Source organism: Eublepharis macularius, chromosome 5, assembly GCF_028583425.1.
Source record: "Eublepharis macularius isolate TG4126 chromosome 5, MPM_Emac_v1.0, whole genome shotgun sequence".
NCBI lineage: Eukaryota > Metazoa > Chordata > Lepidosauria > Squamata > Eublepharidae > Eublepharis > Eublepharis macularius.
The window spans coordinates 32,604,083-32,624,478 of NC_072794.1; the positions used below are offsets into that span (position 1 = coordinate 32,604,083).

Here is a 20,396-nt window from a genome sequence, read left to right on the forward strand (position 1 = left end):
CCCTACATAGCATGACTGTGTTTCTGGCAGGATGACAACTTAATTATTAGAACAAAACAATTGCACACGTAAACTCTAAGAGAAGGAAATGGGAATAGAATCTAATAAGACTATATTTAGATCATCTTGTTGTCAGTAGATTTTATGTAATGCCACAGTTCAAGGAAGGTGACTGAAGAGTTTTGGTCAGGCACATTGAAGTATGTATGATGATTTTTCTGTTCCATCGGAGAAGGGTATGTGTGTAACAAAGCTCAGTAAAGGAGTGCATGCTTGGCATGGGAAAAAGACTCGGTCTTAATCTTTGGTTCATCCTGCACCTCTGCTGAAACCTTAAAAGAATTCCTGCCAGTCACCATACTTGGCTAGATGGACCATCAGCCTGACTCCATCTAAGGCAACTTCATCAGTTCTTTAAGCGCACATCTTTAACCATGACCTCTGTGAATGCAAAAGGACGCAACTTTCTACATTAAGCTCACGTGACAAGTGAAGGCCGGCTACGTTTTTTCGGAATGAGCAAAATTCCCTGGTGTCACATTTACTGCCACAATAAGGATGCTACGTAAATTATTGATAATACTTTTATAGTTGTTGAAATATTTATAAGGTACACTTGATTGGCTTTTGCCCTTTTGAATAGACAATTGTGGTTTCTGCTGAATCGAACATGGTTTTGGATATTAGCATCACCCTCCTCCATTGGCACATCTCACTTAGTTATTCATAGGTGGGCAAAGCTAAAAGTTACCTATTGTTAACACAAAAGTCTGCGACATAAGAGAGATCAGGTATGTCATACTGAGCCTTTTCTTCAGGTTCAGAGTATGATTGCTTTGAATGTAAATGCGCGTGCGCGTGCGTGCACACACACACACACACAAACCCCCACCCTAGAATTCCTTCAGATTATCAAATTCCTAAAGTCAAGATGCAACCGGCATATACCTTGTCACATACGGCAACCTTACACTCAAGATTGTCATTGAGTGTATTTGTTATGTACATTTATTAATGTATCCTGTGCTTTGTGCTCCAATGGGGACCCAAAACAGCTTAAATCATTCTCCCCTCTTCCATTTTATCATCATCAAACAACCTGTGAGGTAGTTTAGGTTTAGAGTGTATGAAATACTGAAGGTCAACCAGCAGGTTTCCGTGGCAGACTGGGGATTTGAACCCCAGGCTCCCAGATCCTATTCTGGCAACTCTTACCACTGCAGCATGCTGGCTGTGTATTGGGCAGCCATGATCAGTTGGAGCTTCCCAGCTGCAAAGTCATACCTAGATTCATTGAATGAGATAATGTACGTAGATTATACTCTCCAACCACCTTGGAGACAACTCAGTGAAAGAACTGAATGAAATAAAATTTGGATAGAAGCTCCTCTTACAGTAAGTGCCTTCAGTAGAGGCATTTGATAAAGTGTATAAGATGATCCTTAGTTACACTTAAATAAGAAATGAGTTTCCCTGATTTCTGTGGGCCAAATCCTTTGTTTCCATAATAGTATGCCCTTCCATGTGGTGACACTTCACACAAATGTGAGCGTTATTTCAGTCTGCATCCTACATGAGTTTATTTGTGCTGTGTCTGGAATAAGTACCCATGCCAACACATGGTTATTTAGCTGAGTTGCAGCACTGGTACGGGGACAGACGTTGGAAGCCAAATCAAAGGTTCCCAAATCCACATGGCAAGCTGACCGCACAGAAATTATTTTTGGCAGTAACCAGGCCTCTGTGGGAGCATAAAAACCAGCAGTTAAATGTGCCTTGAACAGAGATCAGAAATTGGTAACTCCTGGGCCGAATACATACATACACTAATTCCACCGCAGTTGCAAATCCCACAAGCAGAAACGTGTCCGTGTGTGTGTGTCCGTGTGTGTGTGTGTGTCCGTGTGTGTGTGTGTGAGAGAGAGAGAGAGAGAGAGAGAGAGAGAACACAGCATCATGGGCATTGAGATTGGCAGCAAGTCATTTTGGGAAACAGCATGGCGCCTTGGGCCAGCATGGATCATTCCTCTATCAAAATGACCTATCCAGCAGAATTGGCTGTTAACTTATCTAAAATGTGTCTTGGGATTGCTCCCCCTTATTACCAAAAGCATTACAAAAAGGGGAAAGGAGCTTTCCTGCACTGTTTATGTTCTGATTTAACAGTACTATATAAAGTATTCTTCACAGGCAGCATTGTAGGCTATATCCTGATATCTTTGTACACTACAAACTCACAAGCAGGTGAATGAAGTGGTAGAGTGGACTGAACACAGTGAATGGTTGGAGAATCATTTTTAATGCTTCCCCCCTCCCAAGTAAAAACTTCCTGCCATATCAAAAGATAGCAACACAGGTATAGGAGTAGGCTTGATCTTTTCTCACTGATGTGCTAGTTTTCTCTGCGCAGGGACTTGTAAATGTGGGAGAATATTCAAAACTGTATTCCTTCCCAGAGGTCTTGAAATGGTCCAGTCCATTCTGCCATTTCATTCCATTGTATGCGCAGATGTAACCTGAGTCAGATGTGTGGAGGTTTGAGGCCAAATTCTATCACTGCGTAAGTCTATAACAAAAACAACTCCTCATGGACTTGGTGCATGGCCAAAACAGACTGACTTTGAGGTTAAAATACAGAGAGAAAATCATAACATCCTACATTTTCATAGCTTGTATGAAATCATATGGCAAAGAAAAAAAATCGACGATGGTATGTCTGATCCCAAATTTTCCAAAGTGTCAGTACAGTGAATTATTTAAAATGGAGTTCATAAACCTGGTTGAAATCTATTTGCAGTGCAAAACACTGACAGCCACTTAATTATGGCAGTGCTAGGGGCGGCTACTGTACCATCAGCACCTGGCCACACAGTCGTTGCCTTCTGTCAATGCTCTCAAATTCCAAGCGAGTATAGCTGCCCTGGTGCAGCGAAAAGATAATTGACCCATCTAGCAAACATAATGACTTGAGCTTTCATGTTAGTTTGAGCTTGTCCACCAATAAATCTGCAAGTAACAGAGAGAAGCAATGTTTTTAGTGAAACATCCTGAGATCACCATAGGAGGAATTATTTAATAGGCAAACAATGTCCAAGCAGGAAACTCAAGATTGTACCTTCTCTTGGACAGGAGCGTGTCTCCAAACTTGATTAAGACTTTTTGATTTGCACTGTAACAGATTTAAAGAACGTTTTAAAGCTGCACCCAAATTCTTAGCCCAGCAAGTTGCTAGGGTAGGACCGTGAGTCATCCCTGGAAGCTGGTTGGCAGTGGTGCATAATTAACATATGGAATTCACTGCCACAAGGTGGTTTTAAGAATCTAAGATTAGACAAATACATAAAATGTCAGCCTGTCAGGGGTAGGACAGAGCTTAAGACTTCACTGTCTTTCATGAATATTTTTAGCAGCATGAAAAGGTGCTTCCCCTTCAGTCATCTTTTTAACAATTGCTTTGAAAGTGTTTGCCTCTGCAGAAAGCATTGCTTTTACCGAGAATTGACTTTGTCAGAGATTTTCACATGCACGTGTATCAGTGTTTATTTAAATGCCATTCTGCTTTTCCCCAGCATGACTTTGTAGGCAGCTTATAAGCAATTTACAAAAACACTTACTATAACATAACTGGTAAAGAACACTGAAATTCAGCACTCCCATTCATTGGAGAGCAACATGAAATTAGGCCAGTAGCAGAAAGTTGACTGAATTAGCCGCAGTTAGGCAAAAACCCCAACCCCCAAAATGACTCTCCTAAAGCCCAGCAAATAGGACAGAACTGATGCCTTAAAGACAGCACAGGCGGCTCCTGACGGCCCTTGCTTAGCAGGGAGGGACATAAACATGGCATAACTACAGAGAATGCCCTTTCTCTGTTTGCCACCTGCCTCATCTCAGCAGGCCAGGACATGCACAGAAGGGTCTCTGGTAAGGAAAACGTAGTCCTTTAGGTACCTTGGTCAAAATACAAGGGCATGCCTGAACTCTTGGATGCCCTTCAAAGGAGCTCTTCTGATTTTACCCAAAGCTTTATCTAATTGGACTTTGGGGTAAACTTTGGCTATGGAGGATGGAGAAATACTGTTTTAAGGTGAGCCTCAAACTCAGGGGGGGGGGTTGGCTTGACTTAAGAAAGTGTATGGGACTTAGTTTAAGTGAAATTTTAAAAATTCTAAAGGGGGGGGGTATACTGGGGTGAAATAGAATATGTAAGAATGTGTGCAGCAATTTCACACATCATTAAACTAGCCAAATATGTTCTGTAGTTCTCAGTACTAATTTAGAATGTGTCAAACCAAGTAAGTGAAAAGCAAGATGGAGTCAGAATAGACCTGATTTTTTTTTGTATGTGTGATAAAACTGGTGATTTGCTTGCAAGTTCTTTTGTTTTATTGGGATGTTCTGCTCTCTCTGTGTTAGGATTCCCATAGAGTTCTCCTGTCTGCCCCAGTATCAGGAGGTCTGCTGAACTTCCGCCCCCCCCCCTCCGACTTTCTTTTGACGTGTATGGCATAAACAAGAAACTGTCTAGGAAGAAAGAAGTTAGAAATTGTGTTGGTAATTTCTTTTGTTGTTCATCTGTATTTGGAATTCTACTGTGTCCTCATGGAGCTCCAAACAATCTCCACTGTATTGTCAAAGGCTTTCATGGCCAGAGAACGTTAGTTGTTGTAAGTTTTCCAGGCTGTATGGCCGTGGTCTTGGCATTGTAGTTCCTGACGTTTCGCCAGCAGCTGTGACTGGCATCTTCAGAGGTGTAGCACCGAAAGACAGAAATCTCTGTGTCAATGTGTGGAGAAAATGTTAGCAAGTAATATATATCTATTCAGGAAGGTGGGTTTGGGCTGAGTCATCCTGTAAGAGTTTGTAGGAAAATCTACAACAACTAACAATCTCCACTGTGCTTATGTGAGACAGGGTTAGGCTGAAGGTGAGTTACTTGCCCAAGGCGACATGATGATCTCTGTGACTTGAGTGGGAATTTTAATATGAAACTCCTACCCCAAACGCAACAGTACAGCCAGCAGGTTCTTGGTGGTATGACAGAAGGGAGTGATGTTATTCATAACTGAGAAAAGTTAAAAGACTGAGGCCAACATAGCATAGACAGTTCAGTTTGCCAAGATGGACTCAAGAAATGGAGGGCTACAATCATTGCTTTCCTTTTTAAAAAAATCACGTAACTACAGCCAGTTTGGTGTAGTGGCTAGAAGCAGCAAAAATCTAATCCGGAGAACCGAGTTTGATTCCTCTGCTCCGCTTGAAGCCAACTGGGTGACCTTGGGTCAGTCACAGCTCTCTCAGAGCTCTTTCAGACCCACCCACCTCACAGAATGATTGTCATGAGGATAACAAAAAGACGCTTTGTAAACCACTCTGAGTGTGGCATTAAGTTGTCCTGAAGGGCAGTATATAAATTGAGTGTTGTTGTTATTAATAAAATAATTTGCAGTAAACTGTAGTCTGGAACCAAACAGAACCTCCTAGCCTTGGACATCAGGGCAATTCCTCCAAAATGTTCAGAGCATCACAGAAATACAGAATTTCACTTCCACCATAGAATTGTGTTTAGGCCAGCCTAGCTGTCCCAGTTTCTTGAAACTGACCCCCATGCCCCCCTCCCCAGTACGTATGTTTATCAGTAGCTTAAGCACAGCAAACTAGAGCTCTTGATTTGTATTTGCTACAAACCATGCTGGATCCCTGGCAGTGTATTTGAACAAAACGTGATGAATCCAAATATGATTTAAGATTAGAAATGGGAGATTTATAATTGTTTCCTTTAAATTAACAGGCTGCCTTTAATTTGTTTATCTTTTTCTGGGAGGGGAAGTCTGCATTTGGCATCTTCATGAATAGAATATTTCTACTATGTCAATAAAGTGTGACTACATAAGTAGGATGACCTGCCAGCTTAAAAACTGAATAGCCCAAGTCTGGCTTGAGTTCATTTTTATTTCTACTGTTAAATTCTTGTCCTGCTGACTATTAATCCTGCTGAGTAACAGATGGAGAATAAAAAATCAGGCTGTTTGCTGTTTACTACTAGATAACACAATTCAAGTTGCTAGTTAAATTTAGATGTGTTTTCTCTTACTAGAAAAGTGCATGCTATTAATCTGTTGTTTGTGGCCCTTGACAAAGTTCTGTAAATAATACCTAGAAATACATGGGATTATTTTCAAGTATCACACCCTAAATCTTTCATTATGAGGTAAAAACACACTCAAAATGAATATTAGACCTCAAATTATATTTGTTATGCATGCATGCAATCCCTTTTTATATACATTATAGATATATTCATAAAATTAATACTTTGTTTCATAAATGTATGTAGGGTTCAACACTACTCAGGATTTGTTTAAAGAGTATGCAATTTCCAGACCTTAGTATTTGTCATCAGGCATATTTGTACCCTTGAAGAGGGTACAGACATTTGGAGTATCCATCTTGAGCTCTTTTGGAGGCTTCTTTTTTGTAACCACTTTTTAATTGGAATGCATTAGGGTCTACTTATGTGAAAATGGGTTTTGTTCCTCCAACAATCTGCAGCTAGAGAAGTATGTCACATAATACCACGGGTTTTCACATGCTAAACTAACATTCTGGTCAAAGCAAGATTTAAAAATTGGGAAGAAATCTTTCTTACGGAAAGATTGGACAGATAAGGGAATTATTACTTTAGATCAATTGATAGGCAGTGATGATGTGTTCTTGTCATTGTTTTCTACTGAAATCTAAATATGATTTGCCAATTTCTCCCGATTGGCAATATTTACAATTACAACATTTGTTGGTGTCCAAATATTGTCTGGCAGTAGGGTTGCCCCCCCTCCCCCGGCAGAAGATTAGAGGCCTGCACTCACCTTATAGTTTCCCCTGTTGCATGCATGCAGTGCGCATGCTCCCAGTTTGCATGTTGATGTCACTTCCGGGAAGTGATTTCAGCGTGCGGGTTACAGACCGCCCTGGCAGTGCTTCAGTGCTCCCCAGGAGGCCGAATCGGTCCTATTTGGGCCCGAATCTGCCCAAATCCAGCTGCTGTGGAGCACAGGAACGCTCCAGTGCTCCGCAGCAGCCAAATTGGGGCTAGATTTGGAGAACACAGGAGCACTCCTGTGCTCTGCAGTGGCCTGATTCAGGCTGAATCGAGTCCAAATCCAGCCAAATTGGGCTGCTGTGGCACACAGGAGCGCGTTGCACCACCTGGGGCATGCCCCGGGAGGCATGTTCCCCCCACTAGCCAGGTAGGTGGAGGCAGGGGTAGAAGATGGGAGCAGGGGATCCTCCACCCCCTGTTGGGGTCTGGCATCCCTATCTGGCAAATCTAAGTGCTTCAGAATCTCCCCCACTTTTGAAGATTCTTATTGAATTGACACAAAAAGCAAAATCTACAATATTTGTATATAAATATTTGAGGTCATTTAATAAATATGATACAGAGAGCCTTACAGATGAATGGAATAATGATCTGGAGTGCTCGATTTTGCTAAAGCAATGGGTTAAGAGCCATATGGATCTTAAGTTGCGACTTATTCAGCAACAAATTGTGTTTGGGGTATATTGGATACCACAGTGCCTTTTTCCTAAAGATTTAAGCACAATGTCTAACTGTTGGTGGTGTAAGTCACAAAATTCATCTCTTAAGCTTTGGTCATGTTTATTTATTCAGCCCTTTTGGGACTTATACTTCAACACAGGAAAGACAAAAGCCCACCTCTTGCAAATCACTGAATTGAAGACCTTATAAGTTTATCAACATTTGAACATATTGAATATAGAAGGCAACTGCACATTGACTTACTTTTAGTTATTTGGAAATCTTTTATAGATATCTTACGTATAGATTAAGGAACCCCGTGGCACAGAGTGGTAAGCTGCAGTACTGCAGCCCAAGCTCTGCTCACAACCTGAGTTCGATCCTGGCAGAAGCCGGGTTCAGATAGCCAGCTCAAGGTTGACTCAGCCGTCCATCCTTCCAAGGTCAGTAAAATGAGTACCCAGTTTCCTGGGGGTAAAGTGTAGATGACTGGGGAAGGCAATGGCAAACCACCCCATAACAAAAGTCTGCCAAGAAAACGTCGAAATGCAACGTCCCCCCATGGGTCAGTAATGACTTGGTGCTTGTACAGGGGACTACTTTTACCTTTATGTATAGGTTATGTTAATGATAGGATGTTTTGGAGGTCTTTCATTCATAGGGTTGCCATAGGTCGGAGGCAACTTGATGGCACATAACACACATACATGTATAGATTGCCAATAGTGTTTCTGTAGCCAGCACTGTTTCTTTCTTTCTTTTTCTCTTTTTCTCCTGCTTTTTTCTCGTTTGCTTTTTTTGTTGTTTTTGCACTAATACATAAAAAAATATTTTTTTAAAAGCAATGTCATACTGTGACATGGTTTTGTGCAAACCATGTTTTGAAAACAAACCATGGTTGAAGCCTTTGAATGCATAGATAACCATAATTTAGAGCAGCTTGCCTGGTCTCATTTTCCTTTCAGTTCTCCTGTTAGCGTGAAGAGGAGGGAAGAGTTATATAACTGGTTTGTCAGTTCAAACACCATAATTTGTGCTTACTATGGTTTAGCATTCCATTTGAACGCTAACCATAGTCAACTGATTGCAAACCATGGTTCATTTCAAACACTGAACCAGTAGACAAGTTTCCGTAACTGAAGTTTGTTGTGACATCTGAACTGAGGTACAGTGATGTAGGTGATCTTGCTTATTTCTACCTATCTTTTGGAACTGGTCCAGATCCTGCAGTAAATCTTGGTTAACAGAAGAAATTTCCAGCAGAATGGGACTTCCTCATTGCCCCCCCCCCATACATGCTGCAACCCAAAATGCTGCTCTTGGGAGACTTGGGTCCTCCAATGAGGGATGAGTCATGGATCTAAAGTGGGAGAAATCAGTGAAAATTGTCTCAGATTTGATTAGCAGAAGTTTACTGTCAGATCCAGGTGTCTGAATGTAAAAGATAAAAAAAGAAAAGAATAAATTGCTCTTTTTCACACCTTTGGAAATTTCTCATATTCCCGGATTTGATCCTTGGCCAGAATTTTATTTGATTCTGAGCTCTTTTTCCTTATCTAACCGTTTGCCTTGTGAATTATGGAGTAAATGCCTTTTCTCTCAGTGGGACCCTGTAAGCACTAAGATCTGTGTTTCTTGTGGGATGGAGGAATGTAACACTTTTAATCCCTGTGAAAGGACAGAAAAGGCTATTGTAATTTCTTAAACTCAGTGTTCTTGTTATTTGCTTCACAGATCAGTATTGTAATGTCTGACCTCGTCTTCATTTTTACATCTTTACACTCTTCATTACCCACTTACCGTCTGGTTGCAAAAAAAAAAATACTTTTTTAAAAAAGAAACATTAACACTATCCCCCACTTCTCTTTCAGGAAAAAAGTGCCAGTTCACATGTAAGACTTAAGGCCAATAAAGAGCTTCCAGGATTAGTACATCCACCTAGAGCAAAGTAAGTCTTCTGGTTTTTTTGCTTTCAATGACAATCTTTCTACCTAGGCATTTCCCTTCGTGTTCTGTTCTTCAACGGTTTCTCCCAAAGTTGCTGGCTGCCGGGGCTTCTTCCACAAAACCAGAATCCACAGTTGGGTGCAATATGAGACTATGGGGATTTACTAGAATTGTACTCACAGATTAGTACCGTCAAACTTCAGCATAGCTTTGCATTGAGAGCTTGGTTTTGAAATATTGCCTTTATTTCAGAAATCACACCAAACCGTGGTTGCACGGTTAACGTATGGTGGGGTGTGATGTCTGAATCAAGGAGCTGTGATGTGAAGTGGATTTGCAAACCATGGTTTTGTACTAAGGTTTTGTGTGATGTCTTGCCTTATTATGTGCACTGTGCCACTTCTGGAAGCCCCTGCACCTAGAGAGCAAAATACTGAGCAGGCAGGAAACAAAAATGCACAAGCAGCTTTATTTAATGATTTGCTTGTAAATTTGAAAATTCAAACCATGGCTTGGGTTCTAAACTATGATTATTGCAAAGTATGGTTTGGTATGGCATCTGAATTGAACCATCATGGTGAGTCCTGGCACTGTTTGAAAAAGTGGCTTCAGGCCACAGACCTTCTCTTTAACGTGTGAAATGACTTTCTGTTTCACTGGGTTACCACAGCTTCCATTTTGGGATACTTGGAGGTCTTATATCTGGGGAATGAGCTGCCCTGTGCAGGTCTTAGCCCAGCTTTATTCCCTCTTGCAAATGTAGACATGGCAAATTAAAGACTGAGAATTGGTGGATTCCTGCCGTGTTCGTGGCTTGCACATGCAGTGCCTCTCTGCGCAGATCTCAAATTTGGACATTGTGTCTCTTTTAAACAAGGTTTACTTGAACTGATACATCCCACATTCATTACTCATCAGTCAAAGTAGTTCATGGAAAGAGGACACAAACATTTTTATAAGCTCATCTCAATCCTTTTTTATATTAGACATTCACAGCCTAAAAAGAAAAGAAAAAAATTAATCTTTCCTCTCTGGTCACCTGGATGCAATTTTTGTTCACCAAATAAAGCCAGGCAAGGTGGTTTTAATTTGAAACCCTGACAAAGGATTTCTAAAGCCGGTGTGCTGAGTTGGCCCATCCTGCAGGTATCCCTTGAACTTCAGTCTCAGAAGGGAATGGGTTAGCAAGCACTCACCTCTCCTTTCTGTCTGTCTCTCTGCATTGAATCAGTAGAGAAGTCTTCTTGGCCCTTTCTTGCTGAAGCCTTTAGCAAGTCTTATGAGCCCCACTTCCCACGAGACATCTGGACATCTCCTGGTTTCCATCCACCACCACTCCCTTACCATGGCAGCTGGCCCAGTTTCCTTCACAGCTGAGCATCTTTGGAGGCAGAGCAACTGCTATGGCAAGTGGCTGTGGTTCAACATTCTGATCTCAAGGACACCTTCGGCTCTTGTCTCACCTGTCCCCACACTGTCAGACTTGATTTAGCTGTTGAGGAGTGTCTCTCTGTTGGTGGGAAAGGAGGTCAGGGCTATCATCTCAGCTGAGCTGTAGACAGTAAGAATGAGCAGATTTCTTCAATTCCACTCTTTTCTTATTTTGTGGTTCTGTTATGCTGTGCACAGTTGCCTTCCTGCCTGGAAGGAGAATTTTTGGAAGCTGATAATGGATTTCACAGAATAAAATTTTTTATTCCATATATATGAAAATGGCTGCCTGGAAAGAATGTTATTTATTTTTGTCATCTTGCCACATAAACCCAACAGAGCAACCGTATTCCTGTGCAACGTAAAAGCAAAGAGACCTCTTTAAAACCAACCTCTTGGATACCAAAATCAAAAACTTATTTTTAATCCTTTTTCAGCATTCAAAAAGCTAATTTTGAAGTGGCTTCTGTTTCATTTATGTTGCAGAAAAAAGCACAGCTGCAATCTAAAAATAAATAAATAAAATACCCTTGGGTACCATAAAAGCATATTTCTTTTATTATTTTTGGCATATACAGGGCTACTTTTGTAGGGGTTTCTGCTTTTTCTCTGTGTGTGTATGTTGCTGAAGAGTGCAGGAACATAGAATCATTTGACACCCCCCCCTTCTGCAGCCCTGAAGTGGTACAGCCTAAATACACATTTAAAATATCAGAAGGAATAAGGTCACGAGACCCTGGCCATCCTTATCAAAATAATGTTGATTATGAGATCCTTGGCCAGTTCTATGAGGCCACCAACATGTATTACTCTTACATCTCAAAGTCCATCCCTTGAAACTGTCATCTGTCCATCATTGGGTTATATAGCTGATTATTAGCTTCATATCTAAGGCAACTTCTGTATTAGAAGGCAAAATGTTCATGGGGTAGAGACCTGGCATTTGGCAGTGACTTTATGAAGGTGTTACTGCTTTCTGAGCAAAAAAATCTACTCCTGTGGGAAAAACAGCTTGCTTTACTTATTCTTTTACTGTGTCATAATGACATTTATTAACAAACTTACTGTAAGTGCACTGTGGAAATTCCCATGTCATAAAGCTTTCACAGCCAGATGGGAGGGACAGTCTTTGCCACCTGGGTCCATGCTATGGTAACTTCAGGACTTGACTGTTGTAATGCACTATACATAGGTCTCCCATCCAAATTAACTGGGAGGCTCCAGTTGGTGCAAAATGCTGCAGCTCGACTGTTATCAGGAGCGAGCAGGAGCATGAACATCACCCCCATTCTGCAGTCGCTCCATTGGTTACCTATCAGCTACCGTGTCCAGTTCAAGGTATTGGTCATCACATACAAAGCTCTTCACGGCCTTGACCCAGCATACCTATGGGATCACCTCCCTCCATATGTTCCTCCACGGCAGCTTCGTTTATTGGAACAGGGTCTCCTGCAGGTGCCACCCTGCACATGGCTGAAATCAACAGCAGCCTGTACATTGGCTTTCTCTGGTGGGCCCTTCCCTGTGGAACAGCCTGCCTGAGGAGGTCAGGAGAGCCCCCACTCTCCTGGCTTTCTGCAAATGATGCAAAACCGAATTATTCAAAAAGTCTTTTGTATTGTAGGGAGGGGCTCTCAAATGCTTTGCTAATGAGTTAAGGACCATAGACTATGTTGCCTTATGTACTACCTGTTGTCTTAAATATGTGCTCCTATGAGCTATTTGTGCTTCATGTGGTCTAATGGCAGCCCTAGAAGTGCTTATGTTCTGTTTCAGCATTTCTTCAACTCTGTATTGGATTCTTACTAATGCTACGTCTTTGTAAAATTGTGTTTTTTTACCCTATGGCATTGTTTATCAAAATGTCCTTGAAACTGACTGTACTTATCTCACACTGTGTAATCCGCTTTGAGTCTCAGTGAGAAAGGCGGACTATAAATGACATAAATAAAATAAATACATAAATAAAGGCTACTGTATGGCAGCCATCCTGGTGAGTGATCCTCAGGTTCTTCCATTAGGTTCAGAGTGTGTCCTTGGCTTTTCCGGATGGGGATTTTCCCCTTGTGTTTAACAGGAATGTCGGTATGATGTCATGCTCATTATAAGCATGATTCACGAACTTCTTGGGTTTCCCTTTTCAAACTGGATTTTTAAAAAAATCCTTCTTGATCTTGTTCAAAGATGGAACTGTAATAATAATGGTGCTTATATACTGCTCTTCTAGAAGGTTTAGTGCCCCACTCAGAGCAGTGAACAAGGTCAGTGTTATTATTATCCCCACAATACAGCTGGGGAGCTGGGGCTGAGAGGAGCAGCTTGTGCTAGACTCGTAGCAGTAGTGGAACTTGAACTAGCAGAGTGCTGGTTTACACCCCGACCACTTAACCACTGTGGAGTATCTGTTTCGACGCTCTACCTGCAGCAAGTATGAAAAGAAGAAATGGCATGTGGCAGCTCACTGCCACACCCCCTCCAACCTTATAGCATAGCTGGGTTGAAAAATGGGAAATGCGGGGAAAGGAAGGTGTTCCGAACCCCAGAGGAGTGGGCAATGGCTGTGCTTTGGCACACTTGTGATGGAGGAAATGAATGGACCAGGAGGGCAGTGGAGCAGATAGTGGTGGTGGCAGCGGAGAGTGGAGCGAAAAGCAAATTATGTGCAGACCTGGTTCTTGCCCTTTCCCTCCCCACTTGCTGCTGCCGCCCTAGCAGGAACACGTTTTTGTGCCTCAGTGTACAGGTTATTCCCAGAACCCTCTCAATCGTAAATCAAATCAAGCTGGAAGTTTCCAGTGCTTTTACTGTTTCTAAATGAGTAGGTTAGAAGACATGAAATGATTGGTTACAAACCGGTACAAAAAATTATTTTAGGTACAACATTTCATTAATTTAAATGTTAATTTAATTTTTATTTTAGGTACAAAGTAGGTTCAATTTTTTGCAACCAAATTTTACTTGGTTACAAATAAAATTCAGCATACAGAACCAGGGCAAAGAAGAGAACTTTTGTACAAAATACATCTCAGTGCGAAAGGCAAAGGAAATAAACACAAATGAACAAAGAATTGTTAATTTGACAGGTATTAGTGTAATAATGTTTCTAGCTAGATTAGAGATTAATACATTCCTATCAGCCTACCCAGAGATGTTCGTAGTAAGCCAGTGAACACGTTTGATGGTGATGAATTGGGGGTGGGTGGGGGTGGCACTCTTGTATGAATTGGCTATTATGCTTCACACCATATATATCCATAAATGCTGATGTAGGATCAGTTTCGCCCAAAATTCAGATAAATCAGCTATGGACCTTAAGTAGGGTAAAATCCAAAAGTGCTTCTCCTTTAAGTGAAAGCTTTTTCATCTTCTGAAGGTAGATTAAGAATAATCTTTCCAGCACCTTACTGACATATCGGCCTACATTTATAATCCATTTCAGGCCTAGATCTTTTTAGTATTCAAATAGGCATTAGAACTATCTTCAAAGTGCTAGAAACATGTGCCCCAGGCAGCGCTGTGCATGAGAGATCTTGCCTTCCTGTCCTACCACCCAGTGCACCCATCCCACCTCTGGGCCTGTGCACACTTAAGCATAACATTTGTGTGGGGGTTTATGTATGTAAAACCCAGCATGCCTCAGGCTCAAGCCACATGATTAATATGCAACAGACAACTTGTGTTGGGTTTGAGATGCTGCATAAAACATTATGTCCACTAATGGCTACGTAGAGATGAAACAGTGCTCTCTGGATCCTTTATCATGCATTTGGAGAAAATGAATGTTACTGCCAGTCGATAGTCTACATTCTGGTTTAATAGCTATATTAATACTTGGAAGCCAGCTGGCACACATCATTTATTTATTTATTTATTTATTTATTTATTTATTTATTTATTTATTTATTTATTTCCTGCCCACCCCACAAGCGGGCTCGGGGTGGGTCACAACATCATAAAAACCATAATTTAAAACACAATAAATAACAGCTAAAATCATAAAAATAAAATCAACATATCTCTTTAAAAAGTGCAGCGGAACAAAGCAAAATGGGCAAGGGACCAGCAGGATAGTACTCCAGCTGCTCAACCACTCTCATAGGCCTGGTGGAACATCAGTTTTACAGGCCCGGCAGAACTGTAATAAGTCCTGCAGGGCCCGGTTCTCAACTGGGAGAGAGTTCCTTTTTGGCTCTGGCCCTGGTTGAGGCCAAGTGAATATCCTTGGGGCCAGGGACCACCAGCAGATGTTGATCTGCAGAGTATAATGCCCTCCAGGGAACATACAGGGAGAGACGGTCCCGAAGATATATAGATCCCAGTCCGTTAAGGGCCTTAAAGGTTAACACCAACACCTTGAATTTGACCTGGAATTCAACCAGGAGCCAGTGCGGCTGGTGCAGTACAGGTCGAATATGTGTCCTAAATGGGGTTCCCATGAGGACTCGCACCAGTGCATTCTGGACCAGTTGCAATTTCTGGGTCAGTTTCAAGGGTAGTCCTGCTTAGAGTGTGTTACAGTACTCCAATCTGGAGGTGATTGTTGCGTGGATCACCGTATCTAGGGTGGAGAGGTGGGGAGCAAGTCGCCTGACCTGCCGAAGACAGAAAAATGCAGTTCCAGCAACTGACAAGACGTGGGCCTCCGTTGACAAGGAGGCATCCAGAATCACCCCCAGGCTCATCACTGTCAACGCAGGTGTCAAAGGTGCCCCATCTAAGGCTAGGAGCTGGATTCCCAAGCTCAACAACCCCTGGCCCAGATACAGGACCTCCATCTTCACAGGGTTCCATTTCAGCTGTCTCTGCTTCATCCACACAGTCGCAGCATCCAAAGCCCTGGCCAAGACATCTGGGGCGGCATCCAGCCGGTGGTGCTGTCCTTTCAGGTGCTGCTGTCCTGTGGAAGCCCACTTGCTCTGTATTATATTTGCCCCACCATTGTATCAGGCTTCCAGTAACCTAAAGGATTTGTGTTCACTGGTATCTCGAACTTCTATACTAAATGGGAACCTTTTTTAGAATTCCTTTCTAAAAATGAGCTTTCGTTAACGAAATTGCCCTCTGAAGATATCCTAGATATGGAAATATGGGGTTTGTGGCAGTCTTACCCAGACAAAGTTCTATTTAATACTGCTTTTGCTATAATAACATTTTACTTGTTAATTTAATGTAAGTTAATAACTCATGATATGGTTACAACGAACTGTTTTAAACATCTGTTGAAGTTTGTTAATGTTATGTTTTGTGAGTTATATGTTGTAAACTAATTCAAAATTAATAATAATAATTAAAAAAAGTCTCCCCCCTGCAAAAAAAAAGGATTTGTGTTAAATCAGCAGTTGCCATAGAACCTAAGTACTGTGAGTGTGAGGATCAGGCCTTGTACCACTCTATACAGAGTGCTAAGTAAGACTTTAGTTCAGGCCTCATGTCCTGTAGATTTCTTACTAGGCCTGTTTGCTGGGAAAGTCCCAAGCTCTGTTAATTAGCTGCACCTGGGCTGCTTTCTGCTTGTGAGAGAGCGGCCTTGAAGAAGGTGAGAACCTGGTGCTGATCTCAACTATAGCAATACTCCCTAAAGTTTCACAGGGCTGTAATTTCCAATTAAGTAACCGAGCCCTGATTGGTTCCTGAAAGAGAACAGTTGCCCTTTAGATTTCAAGAAGCTTCTTCATCTCTAGGTGATTTATCAGTCTTGCTACCCTGTAGCTATTGCCAACTACCTGCAATGTGAACGAGAGCTCCTCAGCTCCGTGCCACCTCCCAGATGCCTAGAATAAGCTGGCTAGGATGGACTTTGTTAAGATCAACCAGCTTTGGAACCAACTCAGAGAATGCTTAGTCAGATAGCCAGTAGTATTTTAGCTTGCTAGAGCATATTTGGATCAGCAAGCTGTTATTTGTTTTCTGCCTTGCGTAAATGCTTAAGAGCGGTTTCTGCCTCGCACATGCTCCTATGTTCTTTCCAATAATATGTTTTACCAGCCTGTGTCCAGCGTGGCTTGCCAAGGAGGTACACACGCTCAAAAGAACCCAGGAAGATGGGGTGCTTCAAAACAAATGACCAGAACTCTTAGAGGCTCCTAGGAGACTTGAGTGGCTAGGAAAGCCGTCAGGGACGGGGTCTAAGAGTCTCTAGGTCGATACAACAGGTGCACAACAGGTGCATGAGCACATCTGCCTCAGGTCTTCCTGCCCTGTTGTCAACCTGCTCACTTTTGATGCTAAGTGCAGTAGGGCTTCATGACCCTTCTTCATTGTACTGTGTTAGTGATGAAGGAACTCAGGTTGACAACCTTCATGTTTGTAACAAGAGAGAATGCTGGCTTTGTTACTTATGTCTCCCCAACTCAGCCCTGTGGTGAAAATCCACATGCAGTTACTGCTAAACTATTTTTTCAGGAACTAAATATACTCATAATTTTTTGCACCAGCATGAAGGTTGGACTAGACTTGGGGGAGTCTCTGCTTCAAATCCCCAGATGAGCTGCTGGAGCCAGTCATTCCCTCTCAGACTAGCCTACTTCACAAGGTTGTTGTGAGGGTGAGATTTAAGATGGGAGAACCACATACACTTTCCCTGAGCTCTTTGGAGGAAGGCCAGGATTAAAAAGTGCCAAATAAAAACCCTTTCTGTGTGTGTCCCCTCCCCTCAAATTGTTGTGAAAATGAAATAACCTAGAGAGAGAGAAAGTGAAAGGCTATAACAGTGGCTTTTGGGAGGTATTTAGCATCACTAATGAGTTCTTAAACTCTTTTGAACACGTTGATAACTAACTGCAAGGATAAACTGGTCAGGTTTTCCTGAAAAGTAAACCTTTGTTTTGTGAGCAAACCTTATTGTCTTGGCATCTAGAGCATAAAAGAGGCAGACTTGAACTGCAAATAATAAACTTTTGCCACCTTGGATGACATTATAGGGCAGACAGGCTATCTGATGGTTTTGGCTGTCTCTCGCATGCTCAGCATTTCAAGCAGACCGTCAGCGGCTACAAAATTAAATTGCTCCATCATCTGTTATAAATGGCGTAACAGAACCTCCCCCCTTTCCTCTGCATATAACCTGATCTTGGCAGGGAGGTTAGAGTCGATGTCTGTGTGGCTAGAGTTTTGCTAGCCTGGTCATCGGTGCCCTTTCTTGGCCTCCTTGGCGTTTGGTTTGTAGACTAAGATAAAGCCACCTTTGGTACTTCCAACTGTTGAATTCTTCCAAATCAATACCTCACAATGAAAGGTTAGCACACAGCAGATTTTTGAAAAGGGCAGTTGTGATCATGGAAAGAGCTGGCTCACGGCACAGACAACGCTTGTTCAAACTAGCAGTTTTCCACACAGAATTTATTAGGAGGAAGTCTCAGTATGGTAGTTACTCACATTTATTATTATTACTCACGATGGTAGTTACTCACATTTATCCACTTTTTTGTTAACCTTTGCTTCTCCCCTGAGTTGTCTTCTCAGCGCAAGTATCTGTCTTTTCTTTTTTTTGCTTGAATGAAAATAAAATGTATACTGGTCAGATATAAAATATATATTAGTATATCATAGTAACTAATTTAGCTGTTTGAACCAGGCCCTGTACGTTTTGGGTGGTAGTTTTTCTGCCTTAAAATCATTTTGCAAATTACCTGCCAACTTCTTTTCCACACTGTGACACTGAGAGATCTCTGTCTTTTGGTGCTACACCTCTGAAGATGCCAGCCACAGCTGCTGGCGAAACGTCATGAACTACAATGCCAAGACCACGGCAATACAGCCCGGAAAACCCACAACAACCATTTTACAAATTGTTTTTCCTTTCCGTGGAAGTTGATGGCTCTGGCATTTGTCATTGTTTGGCTTGCAGTGTGAGAACTAGGGTGCTGTGAGAGTGTCATCTTGAAGACTCCAGAATCAAATCCCCACTCTGCTTTGCAAGCTTGCTGTATGATCTTGGGCCTGTCACAAACTCTCAGCATAACCTACCTCACAGGGTTGTTGTGAGCATAAAAAGGCGGAAAGAATAGAGATGTAAGCCACTGTGGGTCCTGGGTGGAAAAGCAGGATATAAATGCTGTAAATAAGTAGAAATAAGTTAATCCTGTACAAACTTGCATTTTTAATTGTACCCTCATCCCCCTTTCTAGGATTGTACCTAAACAATCACTCTGTGAGTGGTTGTTCTGATGATAGGTTATTCTGCTACAATAGTCTTCAACCCATGGTTCACTGAGCCCCCCTACCTGCTGGGTTGGCAAGCCCCATAGAGTCATTGGGCGGGGAAGGACCTAACAAGGGTCCTTCACTTTCCGTCTCTCTTTGTATACAAGCTGAGAGGAGCAGCAAAGTGGATAGGATTTCTTTTATAGTATAGAGAGGCTCAGAGACATTTTCTACACACAAAAATTCCCTTACATTCTGTCCCGTTCATCACATTCTGGCCTGCCCCCCACCCCACACCAATCGATTATCCAGTTCTCTGTGCATACCTGTGGCATGGAGCAGACACTCACCAGTGAGGTTGTAATGCAACCTCTTCCTACCATGTAACTTCCTGTCACATGTTTGCAGCACAGTGGATCCCATTCTGCTGCTTGTGGGTTAAAAGTAGGTTCTTATCTTGGAAAGGTTGACGATCACGGCATAGTATACGTTTGTGAACATGTCAATGAGGATTTATCTACAGTCCTATATGCAGATTGCTCAGAAATTCCTTTCAAAACTTTGGGCTTCAAGCATAATGTAGCCTGGGTGGCTCTATTTTTAATATGGCACAAAAGGGTATAAGTGGTATGTTCCCTTGAAGTGTACTAGCTGGTATTCCGAGTTGTGGGAGTTCTGAAATTCTGTACCTGGATATTTTGGAATGGGGCAGGAGTTGTGCTAGATGTCTGTGCTCCATCCCAACCACTGGAAATCTGCAACCACTGCTCTTAGATTTCAGCAGACACTTCCAGTCATATCTTTTTTTTTAAAAGAAAGAAAATAAGGACTAGAAACTTGCCTTTTGTTTCATTATAGAAGTCAGGAGTTTAAAGAAGCTGAATTTTGTGCCTGCTGTCAAATTGTGCCCTTTTTTCTTTGCTCTTTATAGAATTGCAGTGTCCATGCATCCCTAGTGGCTTGAGTGTGCAACCTTTTGATTGGTGCATATATTTTTTTTAAGGAAGTGGAATGAAAAATGAGACAGCATTGTGCGTTCATGATGAATGAAGGTGGAAGGGAAAAAAACATCTGGCACACAGCATGTGGTTGTACAAAATGGTCCTCTGTAATTCAGTTCCTTTTGAAACTTTGATTCCCGAGTTCAGATTTTCACATATTCCAGACCTTAAAAAATAAGCCTGAGGGGTTTTTTCCCCCTGTGAATTTTATGCCTGAGCTATCTAACCCCCACCACCGCACACACAAATGTCTAGAACGTGTCTTCTCAGCCACTAGTGTCCTCTAACATTGTGAAAGCCTCTGACCTTACTGTGTGTGTTTGCTTCTTAAGCTC

The 20,396-nt window shown here is 42.0% G+C and overlaps 1 protein-coding gene across 2 annotated transcripts in view; it reads left to right on the forward strand.

Moving 5' to 3' along the window:
- C5H1orf21 (chromosome 5 C1orf21 homolog) overlaps window positions 1-20,396 on the forward strand; it is a 151,015-nt gene that overhangs the window by 113,472 nt on the left and 17,147 nt on the right. For both annotated transcript variants that reach the window (XM_054981328.1, XM_054981329.1), the window contains exon 4: window positions 9,412-9,488. In XM_054981328.1, the coding sequence (XP_054837303.1) occupies window positions 9,412-9,488 (77 nt within the window). The remainder of the gene's footprint in view (window positions 1-9,411; window positions 9,489-20,396) is intronic.